General features: G+C 48.2%; 1 protein-coding gene across 1 annotated transcript; it reads right to left on the bottom strand.

Moving 5' to 3' along the window:
• Positions 1-1,253: 1,253 nt before the first annotated feature.
• On the bottom strand, positions 1,254-12,532 carry SLC20A1 (solute carrier family 20 member 1). Its single transcript, XM_063139500.1, has 11 exons — positions 12,357-12,532; positions 10,955-11,567; positions 10,627-10,767; positions 10,383-10,468; positions 8,246-8,342; positions 6,893-7,012; positions 5,453-5,713; positions 4,755-5,307; positions 4,315-4,500; positions 3,018-3,102; positions 1,254-1,812 (listed from the first exon to the last, which is right to left on the bottom strand). Exons 2-11 carry the CDS (start codon positions 11,310-11,312, stop codon positions 1,651-1,653), a joined length of 2,049 nt encoding a protein of 682 aa, XP_062995570.1. The 5' UTR covers positions 11,313-11,567; positions 12,357-12,532; the 3' UTR covers positions 1,254-1,650.
• Between the last annotated feature and the right edge of the window lie 5,457 nt (positions 12,533-17,989).

Raw genomic sequence — 17,989 nt, 5'->3', positions numbered from 1 at the left:
GACTTTACTGCAAAAAGATCTAGGAAGTTGCTCACAGCGAACCTTTCAGAGTCTGAGCAGCTGTACTTTACAGCCTACACCAAAGAGGTCTTTAATAACCCAAAAAGTTCTGCTGGATGTCACTGAGCAGATATAATGGTGGCATCAAAGATTTCTTTGCTGCGAGCACCACCAAAAAAAAAAATCATAACTGATTTCTAATGTGTGTTCAACCATATTCATTACAAGTCTTTTGCCATTTGCGATCTAATCATCAACATATGCATTTCATTGCTCTCAGACCTAGGAGTACCAAGGAACTGACACACTTTCACAGCTGGGTCAAGAACATTTGAGAGTGATGATAACAATAGCCCCCGACCATTCCCTCATTCCAAGCAGAGACCAGATCCTCAACAGCACTGCCAGCTATGTCTGCAGGAAAATCCCTGAGACCTCAGAAATCCATCAGCCCCTGTGGGTGGCCCGTCAAACTTGGCCCCCTTCTTCTTGCAGAAATGAGAGGTTACCGGATGGTGTAACCAAGGAGATGGAATCCTTATAGACCAAGGCTACCCCCCCCCCCTTTCCACTCCCCACCCCTCTAGTTAGCTTGGTGCTGCACAAGAAACCTTGGTGGACACTTTTGGGAGAGATTACACCATTCCCTTTTCAATCCAGACAGGTTTCGGTGACACAAAGCAGATCAGCATGCTCGCCTGCTATGAGGATCAGAGATGATCCGACCAGGCATTCATCAACAGAACGTTCAGGCTAGATTCACCTGGCGCCTACATTGTGCTTTCCGGCACCAGGTGAAAACCTTTTTATTGTCCCAGAATTTTAGTGTTAAGTCTTTTAGCTTTGCTGTTTTAAATCTATTATTGTATTGTGAAGCTCCGCATTGCTGCTAGGATTTATTCCGGTTATATTTCTACACTGTAGTTTTAAGCCTCTGTATTCTATTCTGTTTTTATGCTGTCGTTTGTGGTTTAATTTTTGTGAACCGCCCAGAAAGCTTCAGCTATTGGACAATATAGATGAATAAACTATGGATGGGTAACTTTCTCTACCCAATAAGAACTGCTTCCTTTGACCGTGTGGAAATATTTATGCATTTCATTATATCATTTTAAAATAGCAATACATGTAAAATCTGCTTTATTTGTATGGTGCCAGAATTACACACAGCACCATTGTGATTCACTCTGCATGTAGCCGCAAGATCCCAACTGACACGCCCTCTCTCCCCCCAAGAAATCACCCTAGCCTGCTTTTTTTATTTAGAAAGGTTTTATTTATAAAAGTGGCTCCTCCACACATACTTCTGCTAGGTTCCTCCCTCCAACTCCTTGTGCTTTGCCAAGTTTGAGTTTCAGCGCAGCTCAGAGAACACGAATGATACGCCTTGACAACAATAATTATGAACTTAAAGCTCAATACAAAACAGTATAGAAATGTAGACACAATGATTCACAGCCTGGGAGAAGTGGGACTTCTCTAGTTCCAAGAAAAGAGATTATGCATAAAAGCAAATACAGCACAAAGAAGATACTCGGCCCCCTCTCTTGTACTTGCTGGAGTCACTCTAACACTGTTTCAAGCCATTTGGCAAGGATATGCAGACAGGCGCTTGTGCAGCAAAGCCGAGGGGTTTTCGGCACGTCCGCTTCATACTCCTAGGATGGGGTACTTGAGCAGTGCCATGATGGCAGCACTGATGAGGCCAGAAATGGGGACCGTGACAAACCAGGCCATGAAGATGTTGCGGAACAGGCGCCAGTCCACAGCTTTCTTGGAGCGCAGCCAGCCCACCGAGACCACCGATCCCACCTGCAGCAGCAAGGGGTTAAGCACAGGACTTAGCTACCTGGTGGTCAAAATGCCATTTGCATAGAAGCCGACATCACACACGATAACCATCCAGGCCCTCTGTCAGGTTTGCGCGAGAACTCCCAACAGGAAAATACATCTAACAGCAGACACAAGGGCAAAAAAGCCATTCAAGTTTTTTTCAGGAGAGTCCGGGCTTCATCAGGTTCACAGAAATATGAAGCGTAAACACAAAAACCTAAACTCTCCACATTACATTAAAACCCAATGTACTCAAGGGCAAGGTTAATTATTTCCAAGCTTAAGCCAAGGCCCATAGCTGAGAGCCAGCATAGTTTGGTGGGTGGAAAGTTGGGCAGGCTAGCAAGATCAAGGATCAAATCCCTGCTCCCAGAGGTGGCCTTGGGGAAAATACTCTCTCCCAGCCTAGCTAGAGGTCCATGGACAATGCTCTCAAATATCCTGGAGGAAAGATTATAGAGATGTGAAGGACTGGGGGGGGGGATATCAGAAAAATGCGGGGCGGAAACTGTTTTTTCCCAAAGCCTTTTTGGATTGGAAAAAAAGGGGGGGGAGAAAAAATGGATTATGGAATGTTTTATTTTTGCATGATGTATATAATGTTTAAGACATAAATGATATTCTTTGTTACTAATGTTGGTTTCTTCTGTTTGATTTTTTAAATTGTTTTTTGCCTGCTTCTCATAAACTGGCAAAACCAAAGAGGTTCCTTTCAGTTCAGGAGCTTATAGCTCCATTTGTTACAAAAAAGGTAGAAATTTAAAAAAGTAAATTCAATTTGTAATAATTGTTTGAATACACTGTACTTTTAATACACCAAATGTGACAAATTTTACCAAACCAACTTGTACATAATTACATTTTATATTCCTAAAGTTATGAAGTGACTTTCAATCTGTAAAAAGTTCTAATATTGCATTCCCCAACCCCAACCCCCTTTTTTCAAAAGATTCTGTGTTTTATTCCGGAAACACAGACAAAAACAGTTTCTTTCTTCAAAACTTCCAGAAATTTTACATCTCTAGGAAGGACAAGATACAAAGACAAGCCACTTTGCAGGCCAAAGCATGTTTGTGGAAAGAGCAGGAAAGTCACACCTGGCTCACGCGCACCCAGCCACAACATGACTGGTCCTTGCCAAGTACATTCACACTGCTTTTGCACAGATAAGCATTTCCACTTACTTTACAGTGAGTCGTGCTGATAGGCAAGCCAACATTTGAGGCGATGACCACAGTCAAAGCAGATGCTAGTTCAATGCTGAAGCCACTGTGGACAAGAAGATGTTCTTAGATATCTTTAATACTCTACATCAGACATTGCTCCTGGCTGGACTCCTGGAGAAGCGGTGGGGTGGGGAGGATTTCATGACACCAAAGGAATTCTCAAACACTCCCTTAAAAGAGGGCTGGCAACATGTTAAGCAAGTCTCTGTACATAATTCAAACTGCAGCAGATGGATGTTGGCAACCTCAGGACTCACCATGGCCAGTGTGTCGCTGCCGGGGGGGGCAAGGAAGGGAAGAAAGCTTGGGTAGAGTGAAAGGGTCAGGACTCTGGCTCCCGAGGCAGCTGCACAGCCATTCCCACCACCCTTTGCCCAGCTCCTTCCAGGCCAGGCTGCTGTCACCAAGCTGCTCAGAGTGCAGAGCATTGCAGGGCCCAAACAGGCAAGCTCACACCACCCTTTCTGGCTCCAAACCTGCCTCAGGAACCTTGGTTACCAAGGCCAGCACAAAATGGTGAACCCCAAGGGGCAAAACACCCTCCATGGAGACAGGAACTAGCGGACAGTCTGGCAGCTCCATATGAAACAAACGGTCGCTGCTCCCCTGGTCACCTACACATTCCAAAACACTGAACATGACCACCTGCAGCCGTCAGCTGCCTGGTTCAAAGGCTGAAGGCTACAACCCTTTATGTGGGGTCTAGAAGCCAGACTTTAGCACAACTGGGCATATATAAACTGGAGAAATCAGCAAGCAACACAGGGTTGCCAGAAAGGACAACCCAGATCACAAGCGGTTAAAAGGATGTAGCCTAAATGTTAAGAGCATCCACTGAAAAAGAAAACCATTACAGGGAAATGGTTGAGACACCTTTGAAAATCTCTCTTATTATTTCACAAGTTAAGCATCTGCCAGGAATGCCCTAAAGCACAGATGGACAGCATGCACCCTCCTCAAGAGGGGGTGAAAACAGCTAGAGAGGCTTAAACTGCAGCTTTTTTAGTGTGTTTTTGATGTATCCCTTGGGTATATAAAATGTGTGATATTGAACCCCTTCCAGTTATTTTCTACAAAATCCCTGTGGAGAAACTTGCAAACATCCTGAAAGCAAGCACAGCAACTCAGATCTGTTCAATTAATGGGTCCCTCAAGCTGGCCAAATCAATGCTAGCTCAGTTCCCGGGCCACACCATTTATTTCCCCAGCTGATCACATACTCTCCTATAAAGTCAAGCACTCTCTGCCCTCTTACCTAGATGGTGTGATGGGAGTCAGATCCTTCCCCATGGTCTGAATGACTCTCCTCCCCCAGATCCACAGGCCGGTGCAGATCCCAACACCGCCATACAGCAATAGCCAGATTGGAGTTGCAGCCTTTGAAGATACGTCACCCGTTTGGTAGACCAAGTACAGGGCAACCAGAGGACCGATAGCATTGCTGCCAAGAGGGAATGCACACAGAGTCAACCCACACAGGAAGTGACAGAGAAAAATAAATTATCAACATTTCTTCTTCTTCCAAAGGCCTGGAGGTCTTTGGAACTCTTATGTATCGGTAATTGGGTGGGAATAATTTTGCCAAAGGCCCCACACCAGCCAGACTCCGCTACACAAAACAATTTTACACAAGGGCAAGCTGAACACAACAGGACTCAGTTCCTGAGAACAGCCAGAGAAAGCCTAGCCACTGACCTCACGTCATTCCCTCCATGAGCGAACGATCCAAAACAGGCTGTCAGGATCTGCAGGAACTGGAAGAGGAGTGACACTTCTGGCTTGTCCTGGTCGTGCCACTCATCCAGCGAGCTGCTGCTGCCCTTCCTGTTGCCAACACCCATCTCGGCCTGCCTTAAATCCACATCGGCCGGGTGGGCATCTGCTACAGCGTTGCAATAGCTGGTGTAGCTGTCCATCCGGATCCTCTTCTTGGAATCTGCCCCCGGCCACGTCAGCTTCTCCATCTCATCTCCCCCTTTTGGCTCAGTCTCCTTGACACGGAATGCGTCCAGAGGCATGCCGCAGATGGCCATCGTATAGGAGGTGTAGCTGTTGTTACGCCGCAGGGGCTTGTCTCCCGAGTCTCCCATGCAGTCACCCACTTTGGCCAGGTGGAGCTTATGAAGAAGTTCCTTATAGAGGCCCGAATCCTTGTGCACCGTGTGGTAATGATGCCCGCTGGAACTCACCTGATTGCTGACTGCATGGCTGAACTGAACAAGGCTGCCATTAGGAAGCTGCATGGCCCCTGCAGGCACAGAGAGAGGTTTCACTAAGACAGCTCAGCCCCTGTGTCAGCCATCGCCAAAGTATGGGCAAGGCTCTTGCAGGAGCAGAACGCTGCTGCATGTCACACTACACAGCCCCCACCCCCATCATTAGAATTAACTCACCGCTATCGATACTAGTTTCCTTCATCTCAACCCTGGGAAGCCTCTCGCGCTCTGGAATCTCCTCCAAGTCCCCCAAGTTGAAGGAGACCATTCTTTCCTCAACAGCTGCTCTGTGAGGCACAGAAGATACTTCAGCTGTAGGGCTCCTGTCACCGTTGTCACCGATTCTGTTATCCAACGTTGCCTTAATTTCATCCTGTTCTTTCAGGCTGCTCTTTTTCTTCATTAAGGGACTCTCAGAAGGACTGGACTTGATCTCTTCTGCAGAAAGTAGTAAGTTCCAACAGGCCATCAACTAAATAAGCATTTGTTGTACCAGCACACTCCAAGGACAGTATCCAGAGTTACAGCCGAGAGGCAGATCATTTCAAGTGACCTGCATAACTATGGAGACTTCTGACAGCCCACCTTTTCTCTGCAAGCAGCTCAAGAGTATTGAGTTCTATATTCCGACTTAAGGAACAAGCACTACCTGACCCAAAGTTCCATGGCTCAGGTACTAGGTCAGGGATGTGGAACCTCCAGCCAGTAAGCAAAGCAGGATGCAACCAGCAGGCTGGAGAACCCCCATAGAGGGCCCCCACTTGGAGGAGCTGTTCCCCTTTGCGCATGACTCTGCTGGCACTTTAAGCTGCTCCTCCAAGCACAGGCAGAGAGGTGACAGGGAAAGTAAAATGGGCACTGCATGATGCACACTGGGAGGCGGTGTGGGCCTGCCCTGGCATCAACATTCAGTGCCCAGACCACAAAGGTTCCCCATCCCATCACCACGTACAGAGTACTTCAGGGTGGTAGCTCATGACTGGTTTTGCACTTCCAAAATATAGCCAAAAAGGCTACATCAAAAAGGTGGGGCAGAGTACAGAGACAGATTCATTTCGAACGACTGACCTGGGAACAGCTTGCGAGAACTGGGGGTGGAAGAGCAAAAGGTACAGAGGTACAAGCTTGAAGGACTTCATGCTGCAAACACCACCAGAAATGCCTGCCATTTCCAGAGCTCACAGCACCATTTTAATATGGCAGCTGTGGTGCATCATAGCAGCAGGTTCACTCAAGGCTGCAAGGAACTCAGCACATCAGACAGACATGAGAACTCCACAGCCAAACTGCAGGGGAAAACTGCCCTTGCCCCAAAATATTAATGGCTGCTGCATTTAACTGCTTGAAATTATACAGGGCAGTTAAGCCTGTGCTGTGAATGCACAGCAAAAGGCTTTTTACTCTCAACTTTAGAAGATACTGGGCACCAATATATGGCAGCGAGTACTTTTTGTCAAGACACGCTTAACTTCATATACTTCACATTTAAATTATTCATCTAAGAATTAACACACTCCGAAGAAGCCAGTCACTCAGCACTTATAAGTGCAACATCTAAAGACATCCACGCTGTACAACATGTTCACACAATTCTAAATTAAGTTGGAAACTACTCACGCTCAATTTTCTTCTTCATTCTTGGACAGACAATGAACCAGACGATGAGAGCACAGACAACAGCACTCCCCGCCGAAATGAGGACCATGCCCCAGACGGGAAGTTTGTCAAAGCCCAGCACTAGGAAATAAAACAATGCATCTTGAAAACGCCAAGGCAGGAGCCCTTCCAAATCCACAAGACCTCTCCCCGCCCCCGCTGAATCAATGTTTTAGTGTTTGCAGCTTTCTTGCTCTGACATGATGTGCAAAACCTACTGCACCTTTCATATTCACAGCAATTAAAGTCTAGCATCCAAGCAACTAGTTAGAACTTAGCCCGCCAGGTTACCTTCTCTCCATGCACTGCAAAATCACCCAGACATGCTTCCAAGCCTAGAAGGAGCTGCATCACATTATCAGGGCTGGCCTTCTGCAATGCCAGACTTACAGCATTCCTTGGACATAGCAAGTGGTTTAATATTACCCTCCCTTTACTTGCTGTGCTTGCTTCAGAGACCTCTGTACAAACAAGGGAGGTTTTCAACCACGAGCACTTACTAGCGCAGCCTTTAAAAGACTTCATTATGACTATCTGTGCTTAAGGCCAGAGCAGCTCAGTTGTTGTTTGATGTGCAACTTCATGAGTGCAACTGCCTACATCTTGCCACTCCCAGGTCATAAATCAAATCGTCACCAAGGATGCCTTCCATACTTCCCACAGAGACTTTTATAAGCAACTTAATTTGTAGAAATGTGAGAAATCAACCAGATTCTTTCTCCCACCCCTTACCAACGGTTGGTTTAAAATTTCAGTCAGAATATTCCCAGAAGTTTCCAACACAGAAATGTGAAAATCCTCTTCAAAGTACTTGCTGCTCTTCTTGCAGGAAGGGTAACAAAGGGTACATTCTTTGGGATCAAAAGTAATAAAGGCTTGGAGGCCAGAGTGAGACGTCCACCACAAGGCCGCCTGTCCTTCCACTGGCCTTAATAGGAGTACATGGCTCAGATTCAGCAGCAGCAGCTAATATCGTGGGTTTCAGCAATGGGTTATCAAAGAGGGAAAGGGAGAATTCAGATAATTAAAAGGGGGTGGGATTGTGGTGCAGCAGCAGCAGAATCTGCAGTTCCTGTGAGGACTAAGGAGAAAGGTCTCTAGTCATTTACAGTGTGAGATGGCCTCTTGGGTGGGGTAACTATCTAGGGTTGAGCTCAGCGTATGCTAGCCTGCAGCCTTCTTTAACTGGCCCAGGCCAGTTGCCTTCTAGGAGAATTCTGTCCTGTAAAGCAAAAGGGGTAAAATTCTGTGTTTGATTGAGAAGTTAATAAAGGATCATAAAAATTTAAGCTTATTATTTTAACAGGTACTTACAAGGTGCACCACTATACATGATGGAGAAGAGGTTGATCCCAATTGTGCAGGCATAGAAGATAGGCAAGGCACGTAATCCATTTGGAACAGGATCCGTCTGGGGGGGGGGAATGTTTTCAGTCCACGACTTTCCACAGAATAATTTCCACTTTCAAAAATGTGTTGCCACACATCGCTACAATAACCATGCTCAAACCACAATGTCCCCATTTCTCAATCTGAACAATGTAAGGGAAATACAGACCACTGTGTTGCTATGCCTTACAACAGAATAATTCCTAAGTAAAGCTTAGATTCTACGGTGAGCGCAATCTAAAGCTTGACCTCTGAGAGCACCAAAGTCAGAGCCTCCAAGATACCAATGCCCTGCTGAGCTCATGTGGGCAGGACAGGCACTAGGGAGGAGCGGTGAAGGTTTTAAACTTCTGTTCTCTGTCTTTTGGAATAATTTCCATCCCACAGGGTGCAGTTGGGAACTGAGAGAACTTTACATCCAAAACTTCCCCTACTGACCCACACCCCCAACCACTTTTTATCTCTGCCGACAGACATCAGATCACCTCCCATAAAGGGTGGATCTCTCTCTCCGATCTCAGAGGGGGAGATCGGGTATGTCAGGTAGCCCACGGATGCCCTCCAAGTGCAGTTTTAGTCCCCCCCCCATCAACTGTTTCACATTGGGCTGCTGCAGGAAAAAAAATCACGTATTCAGGACATAAAATTAACACGACATACTTTTTATGCAGTGTTCTATTCTGATCAAAATATGTACGGCCCACTTTTTTTAAAAAAATCCAAAAGCAGGTTCAGTGTTGTTGACACTGACAGGCAGCAGCAGCTCTCCAGGGTTCCAGGCAAGATTCTTCTTAGCCCTACTTGGAGATGCTGCAGGGGACTGATGCAGGGACCTTCTGCATGCGCAGCATGAGCTCCACCAGGAGCCACAGCTGCTGCCCCCCACCCCCACCCCCACAAAAATATTTGATAAAGAAAACTGGCTGAGGTTTGGCTACTACCGATGACACCAAATTATTTAACGTGGTTAAAACAAAAAGGGGGTTGTGAGAAGCTCCAAAGGGACCTCTCCAAGCTGGGAGAGTGGGCATCCAAATGGCAGATGTGGTTCAATGTAAGCAAGTGTAAGGTGATGCAAGTTGGGCCAAAAAAACCAACAACTTCAAGAATAACCTGATGGGATCTGAGCTGGCGGTGACTGAACAAGAAAGAGATCTTGGGGTTGCGGTGGACAGTTCGATGAAAATGTCAACTCAGTGCGCAGGAGGCATTATTCGAAAAGGAATTGAGAATAAAGCTGACAGTATCATACTGTCTTTATACAAATCTATGGTGTGACAACACTTAGAATAGCTGTATCCATACTACACAGCTGGAAAAAATGCAGAAAAGGGCAACTAAAATGATTAATATCTTAGTTAACATCTTCCCTCTGAGGGAAGGTTACAACAGCTGGGATTGCTTAGCTTGGAAAAAAGGAGGCTAAGGGGACAAAATTATGCATCGTGTGGAGAATGTGGATAGGGAGACATTTTTCTCCCTCTCTCAAAATACTTGCACACAATGGGATCATCCCATGAAGCTGACAGGTGGGAGATTCAGGACAGATAAAAGTACAGTGCATAGTGAAAACTATGTAATTCACTACCACAAGATGTGGTGATGACCACCAATTTGGATGGCTTTAAAAGGGGTTTGGATAAATTCCTGGTGGAGAAGGCTATCAATGGCTACTAGTCCTGATGGCTATGTGCTACCTCCAGCATTAGAGGCAGTAAGCCTGTATACACCAGTTCCTGGGGAACATGGTGCTGTTGCGCCATGTCCTGCTTATGGGTTCCTGGTCAACAACTGGTTGGTCACTGTGTGAACAGAATGCTGGACTAGATGGACCCTTTGTCTGATCCAGCAGGGCTCTTATGTACTGCCTGTCTAGCTAGATGCTCAACCTAGACTAATGTGAATTACGTCTAATATGTCCTTAGTCTTGCTTTTGTACAATGCAACTCACTATCCATTAGAATCCCATTCCTCTCAACTTTTCAGAATTAGTTTAGATATGTTAGCAGCATTTTTGGAAATCCTACCTCCCACATTCATGATGCTTGTTAGGAATACATACCTTGGAAAGAATGAACATCCGAACAATGAAGAACAGGACAGCAGACATGATACCAGAAAGAAGGGGAGAGATGAACCAGGACAAAACTAGAAAGGGGAGAAGAAAATATTTAGCTCTTGCTGCTGCTCCAAGAGGATACACTGCATCCATTCACCATTGCCAATTCCAAACAGAAAACAAAGTCTAAGTTTATTATAAGTATGTGTACTGGTTAAAAAAACCTGACAATAAGATTCTCACTTACCAACTTTAAGTAGCTCTGACCACTTGACTCCTTCCTGTCCTTTGGCAACCAGTGAGAAGCCAATTGTTGCCCCAACAATACAATGTGTACCAGAAATGGGAAGCTTCAAAAAAGAAGCTGCTAGTTGCCAGACAGCCGAACCTAAGCAAGAAAGGTAAAGCTGTTAAATGAACACAAAGCCATTATTACACTGCTTTAAGTTTTGCTTCACAATGTGGTCTCTTGACAAGAACAATCCCAGCAAAGCTAGCTAGCAGCGCTATTACCAATACCAGCCACACACATGTTTTGAATTGGTGCCAACAACAGGTAGCCCATGTTTACTCACCAAACATGGCGCTGATGGAGCCAGCCATGAGTAGCTCTTGGGTAGAGTTGTACATTTCAACATCAATCAGCCCTTTCCGGATGGTCTCGCTCACTTTGGCTCCCAGGAGAACGGAGCCCACCGTCTCAAAGATAGATGCCAGGATACAAGCTTGCCGGAGAGTCACTACTCCAGAGCCCACTGCAGTGCCAAACGAATTTGCTACGTCATTGGCACCCACGGAAAACGCCAGAATGAAGGCAATGATGAAGCCTAATATCAGCATCCAAAGGAAAGCCACCAATGGGCCCGAAGCGTCGCTGCCCACGGTGCTGGTTATAAAATCCATCAGAGGTGTTGTTGGTCCCATTGAAGTCATGATACTAATCTCGGTGGCTTCAAATTAACAATTTGTTACTTCGATGTGTAAACAAAAATATGAGGTATGAAAATACTATAATAAATAGCGTTAAAAAATTAAATACTGTTGACGAATGCGCTTAAAGTCAGAAAGCTAATGCTATACAATACGTTTGGCAGTCTCTTTGCTCAAGCTCATTGGGCTCGCTGGAATTAGAAGAGTGGACCCGACCTCCATGGCGCTGAACCCAGGGGCACGTGCCGCTCTTTCATCCTGAAAGCAGAGCGCAGGAGCTGCTCAGCCGCCGGACCTCCGCGCCTCCTCCGCGGGGCGCACCGGGCACCGCCGCCGCCGCCCACCACCACCACCTCCGGGGGCCACCGGGGCACGCGCCGGTGGCAGGGATGCCATGATGGGCGCAACCGCAAGATGGCTACCGCAGGGGCCTGGCTGCTCGCCACGTGGGCGCGGGGCCTGCGCCGGCCGGCCGCCCACCGGGCCCGTCTCCCCGGGGCTCGGCCGCCCGGCCGCTCCGCCCACCCCGCCGCCTTCCTTGCGGGTTGCCGGCCGGGCGTGCGTGCGTGCGGGCAGGCGGCGGCGGCGCTTCTGCGCGGTGCCCCTCCTCGGGAGGCCTCGCGGCTCTTCGCGCGCAGCAGCAGCATCGCCATCGCCGCCGCACAACGGCAAGCCGCCCCGGGGAGCCCGGAGCCCGAGGGACGCGCCGGACCGAAGCGGCGGGGCTCTCCGCGGGCCCTCCCCGGCCGCTCGGCCCACGCGCAGCCCGGCCCGCCGGAGGGGCCGCCCAAGGTCACCCCGCGGCCGCAGCGGCGCCGGGAGGGTCAGGCGCCGCGGGCCCTGGCCGGCACCGGCCCGGCCTCACTGCCGCCCGAGCGCGGCTTTGGCCCTGGCAACGGGGAGGGAGGGACGGGGGGAGGGAGAGGGAGAGGCCGAGGCCGCCGCCGCCGCCGCCTTCCCGCCCAGGCGTAACGGCCGCTCCCGCGCCAGGGAAGCGCCGCCCTCGCCCGCCCGCCCGCCGGACCCCTCGCTCTCTCGCTCGCTCACCGACTGGGCTCCCGGCGGCTCCCTCCGGCGCAGGCAGGCAGGCAGGCGACCTCCCGTCCTCCTTCCTCGCCTGGCAAAGGCGAGCGTCCACCACGCGGCCCCCGTACCCGTCTGCCTCGCTAGCTCGGACCCCGCCTCCTTCTCCTTCTCCTTCCCCTCCTTCTCCTTCTTCCGCCTGCCTGTCCGTCTGCCCCAGCAAGCGCGCGGCCCAAAGCTTATAGCCGGCGCCACCACGTGATCAGCTGCCGCGCGCGGGGCAGGAGGGCGGGGCGGTGACTCGTTTCCGCGGAGGAGAAGGAGGCGGCGGCGGCGGCGGCGCCCCTCCCGCGCTCACCTGGCGCCCCCCCCCACCGCCCCCGCTCCCGCTGGGTCGCGACGCTCCCTCCCCCTTCCGAAGGCCCCCATGGGCTGCTTTGGAAGACGGCCTGGACACCCCAGTGGCGCAGAATCAGGCCCGGAGCCCGCTGAAGGGACGGTGGGTGGGGGGAGGCCGCTGGCCTGGTTCGCTGGCCTGTGAAAGCCGCAGCTGCAAACTTCCAAAAGTTTATTTGGCCGTGAAAAAAGAAGAGGGGCAGAGAATACCCACCCACCCCCTGCCTGGGCAGCTGCCAGAGTATTTTCGAGCCCAATTTCCGGTGCTGCTTTTCACTCTTAAACCGTCAAAGGCTCGCCGTCTCCAGTCAAGTTCGTGAAGAGACGGGAGAGGGCGCTTCAGGTTCCCCAGCTGCTGGGGAACATGGGTGGGAGGGTGCTCTTGCACCCAGTCTTGCTTTCTTGGTCAACAGCTAGTCAGCCACTGTGTGAACAGAGTGCTGGACTAGATGGCCTTTAGGCCCCTTCCAACTCTACTATTCTATGATTCTAGGTGGGCCCTCGGTCTGCTCCAGCCTCAGCGCTCTTCTGATGCAGCGCTACAGACTGAGGTTTGTCAGGTCCCTTCTTTGCAGGCTTTCGGGAAAGCTCTGAACCCTGCATTTTAGCTTGGGACTTCTGGACTCATTTGTCATTGCTGGTTTAATGAACTGTATTGTTGCTTTTAGCCCACATGCTGCCTTGGGAGGCTTCACCCTTAAAGATGGCCTAATAATAATTTTAAATAGATAAAATAAATGAAGCTGTAACACTTCATGCTCCCTTTGCAAAGTTCCTTTAAAAATAAGAGCCTTTGCTAACATCTTTATTGGGGTTCCAGACGTCTTCTCCCTGCATAGGTGCCTACTGATACCTCAACATAGCTCTAAGTCTATCCACAATCTGACCATTTCACGTTTAAAACGAGTTCCAAGACAGTCCTCACATGCCCTTCAAACACACTTCCCCTGTCACCCTTTACAGATCATCCCTGTAAGCCTTACACACGTTCAACTCTTGGCATCCCACTACAGATACACTTCTCAATGGCTTCCCAATGATGTACAAAGCAGCTGAGCTTGGCACTTGGTGGTAATTGCTTGGCAACGCATAAAAACTGTACAAATGCACTCCTGGCAAATGCACTCCTGGGCATCCAGGCTCAAGGCTGAATCCAGAAGCACACCCAAGCTGTAGACCTGTGTCTTCAGGGGGAGTGTAACCCCATCCAGCACAAGCTGAATCCTTATTCCCTGATCTGCCTTTCAACTGACAGGAACACCTCTGTCTTGTCTGGATTAAGCTTCAATTTGTTCACCCTCATCCAGTCCATTCTGTTTAGCACAGAAACCGCTTCCTTGGAATTGGGTGTAAAGGAGTAGTAGAGTTGGGTGTCATCAGTGTACTGGTGGCACCACACCCCAAAACTCTGGATAACCTCTCTCAACGGTTTCATGTATATGTTAAAAAGCATGGGGGGGGGGGACAAAACAGAACCCTGAGGGACTCCACAGGCCAACGGCCAAGGAGTCAAACAGGAGTCCCCCAGCACCACCTTCTGGATCCGCCCCTCCAGGAGGGAATGGAGCCACTGTAAACAGTGCCTCCAAGTCCCATCCCAGCAAGGCAGCCCAGAAGGATACCATGGTCGATTGTATCGAATGCTGCTGAGAGGTCCAGCAGAACCAACCAGGACACACTCCCCCTCTCCAGTTCCCGGCATAAGTCATCCACCAAGGCAACAAAAGCAGTTCGAGGAGGGCTAATGTCCCTATCATCAAAAAGGGCAAAAAGGAGGAACCTGGGAACTAGAGACTGGTCAGTCTGACATCCATCTCTGGGAAAATTCTGGAGCAGATTATAAAGAAGTCAATCTGTAAACATCTTGAAATCAATGCAATGATTACTAGAAACCAACATGGATTTGTCAGGAACAAATCCTGTCAGACTAATTTGATCTCATTTTTTGATCGGGTAACCTCTCTTCTCGACTGTGGGAATGCTGAGGACATCATATATCTTGACTTCAGCAAAGCTTTTGATAAAGTACCACATGACATTCTGATTAACAAACTAGCTAAAAGTGAGCTAGATGGAACAACTATTAGGTGGATTCACAGTTAGCTACAGAATTGGACTCAAAGAGTACTTATCAATGGAACCTTCTTAAACTGGGGAGAGGCAGTCTCCCCAGTTGTTTTTGTCTGAAACAAAAACAACATTCTCGGTAATACATTCATCTTAATTGTAGCAATTCTACCCAGAGAGACAATTGAATTTTCTTCCATCTTACTAGATCTTTTTAAAAATTTCATTCCATACTTTAACAATTATTATGAAATAACATACAATTCATATTTGTCAAAGTAATACCAAAGTATTTTACCTTCTTTTCAATCTTAAAACCTGTTTTATCTATTAATTTTGTTTGCTCTTGGGATTTCATATTTTTGTTAACAGCTTTGTTTGTTAGCCTTAAAACTGGCTACTGCACCAAATTCTTTCAATTTTCTCATTAAGTTTTCAATTCCTTTTAGAGAGTCTTCCAGTGTAATCACCAGATCATCTGCCTCCCTCCTTGATGTGCTTTCGGAGGCAGGCAAAACGTTTTTGTTCCAGCAGGCCTTTGGCAATTAATCTGGGCCTCCGTCTGTGCTAAGGACTTTTAAAATTGTCATGTATTTTTAATGTTTTAATATTGGAATGTATCTTTTAACTTTTGTATATTCCTATTCATAGGTTTTAAAATGTATATGTTTTAAATTTTGTAAGGCTGTCTTGAGGCCCAGTATTAGGCAAAAGGCAGGGTAATAATAATAATAATAATGTCAGTCCTAGAGTGTGGATTATGTGCGTAGACTTTGGAGGATTTTTTTAAGCAGGCCTCTTGCTTAGAATGAGTGCTGGGGCAAAATGTTAGAACAAGGAATACTACAGCATGTGGTGGGTGCTGTATAGCGCTAGGATCAAGTTACCACCAGACCAGACAGTGGGAGCAAGATCCTGTTTTCCTCGCTGCAGGGACTGGGTTGTGGGCTGGCAAGTCATTGTGGTTTGGGAATGACAGGAAATGTGGTTAGTGCATGGAAGGCCATGAGACAGTTGTGAAGCAGCAGTAGGGAACTGACTTTATTCTTCCATCATTTGCGCCCATGCACTGGAGCCCATGCTACAGACACATGGCCTATTTGAGTGTGTTTGTTTTTGCTACGTGAGGAGCATTCTGTGTTCCAATACACCCAAACTGATAAAGAAATGCCTGTCTTTTAAAATTTCCTTTGCCCTTTAATTTGATGATTTTGAAGAAGTATATTTCCCTTTGGGTGGATTCACACAACCACTTTTCCTCTTGCAAGGCAGGATTTGCCATCAAAGTCACATGGAACAGGGCTACAGTCAAGAATACAGCACCTCAGCAGTTGTCAGGTGCTGCCCCTTTTCCGCATGCAACTCCTTTGCTGAGGGAACTGCATCACCTGCCTGTTCACTGCCAGGCCAGGTTTAAGGTTTTGGTACTATTTTATTTATTTATTTATTTATTACATTTCTATACTGCCCAATAGCCGGAGCTCTCTGGGCGGTTCACAAAAATTAAAACCATTCAAAGTATAAAACAACAGTATACAACAGTATAAAACCATAATATAAAATACAATATAAAAGCTCAACCAGATAAAAACAGCAGCAATGCAAAATTACAAATTTAAAACCATGTTATTTAAAATTTATAGATTGTTAAAATGTTGGGAGAATAAAAAGGTCTTCACCTGGCGTCTAAAAGCATATAATGTAGGTGCCAAGCGAACCTCCTTAGGGAGCTCATTCCACAGCCGGGGTGCCACAGCAGAGAAGGCCCTCCTCCTGGTAGCCACCTGCCTCACTTCCTTTGGCAGGGGCTCACGGAGAAGGACCCCTGAAGATGACCTTAGGGTCCGGGCAGGTACATATGGGAGGAGGCGTTCCTTCAGATAACCTGGCCCCAAGCCGTTTAGGGCTTTAAATGTTAATACCGGCACTTTGAATCGGGCCCGGACCTGGACTGGCAGCCAATGAAGCTGGAAAAGGACTGGCGTAATGTGGTCTCATCGGCCAGTCCCTGTTAGTAAGCGTGCTGCCCTGTTTTGCACCAGTTGAAGTTTCCGAACCATTTTCAAAGGCAGCCCCACGTATAACGCATTGCAGTAATCCAAACGAGAGGTTATCAGAGCATGGATAACTGTAGCTAAGCTATCTCTGTCCAGATAAGGGCGCAGCTGGTATATCAACATGAGCTGATAAAAGGTGCTCTTTGCCACTGAGTTCACCTGTGCCTCAAGTGACAGTTCTGGATCCAAGAGCACCCCCAAACTACAGACCCGATCCTTTAGGGGGAGTGCAACCCCGTCCAGGACAGGGCAAACATCACTTCGCCGGACAGAAGAACCACCCGCTAACAGTACCTCCGTCTTGTCTGGATTGAGTTTCAGTTTATTAGCCCTCATCCAGTCCATTACCGTGCCCAGGCACTGGTTCAGAACAGTCACTGCCTCACCTGGGTTTGATGAAAAGGAAATGTAGAGCTGGGTATCATCCGCATATTGATGACACCTCAGTCCACATCTCCGGATAACCTCCCCCAGCGGCTTCATGTATATGTTAAACAGCATAGGGGATAAGATAGAACCCTGTGGAACCCCATGGCTTAGGTGCCACGGCACAGAGCAATAATCCCCCAGCACCACCTTCTGGAATCGACCATCCAAGTAGGAGCGGAACCACTGCAACGCAGTACCTCCAACTCCCAGCTCAGACAACCTATCCAGAAGGATACCATGGTCGATGGTATCGAAGGCCGCTGAGAGGTCTAGGAGAACCAACAGGGTCGCACTCCCCCTGTCTCTCTCCCAACAGAGGTCATCCCACAGGGCGACCAAGGCAGTTTCCGTTCCAAAACCAGGCCTGAAACCCGATTGAAATGGATCTAGATAATCCGTTTCATTCAAGAGTGCCTGGAGTTGTCCTGCAACCACCCGCTCAAGCACCTTGCCCAGGAAAGGGATATTAGCCACCGGCCTGTAGTTGTTAACATCTTCCGGGTCCAGGTTAGGCTTCTTCAAGAGTGGTCTAATTGCCGCCTCTTTTAAAGAGGCCGGCACCACTCCCTCTCTCATGGAGGCATTCACAACCTCCTGGACCCAGCCGGCGATCCCCTCCTTATTTGATGTAATGAGCCAAGAGGGGTTGGGTAATGAGCCATTGTACTAGTGTACAACTTGGGACCAGGATACCTAAGAGAGTGCCTT

This window comes from Elgaria multicarinata, chromosome 12 (genome assembly GCF_023053635.1).
Source record: "Elgaria multicarinata webbii isolate HBS135686 ecotype San Diego chromosome 12, rElgMul1.1.pri, whole genome shotgun sequence".
In the NCBI taxonomy this organism is placed as follows: domain Eukaryota; kingdom Metazoa; phylum Chordata; class Lepidosauria; order Squamata; family Anguidae; genus Elgaria; species Elgaria multicarinata.
This window is presented reverse-complemented; position numbering and strand designations above follow the sequence as displayed.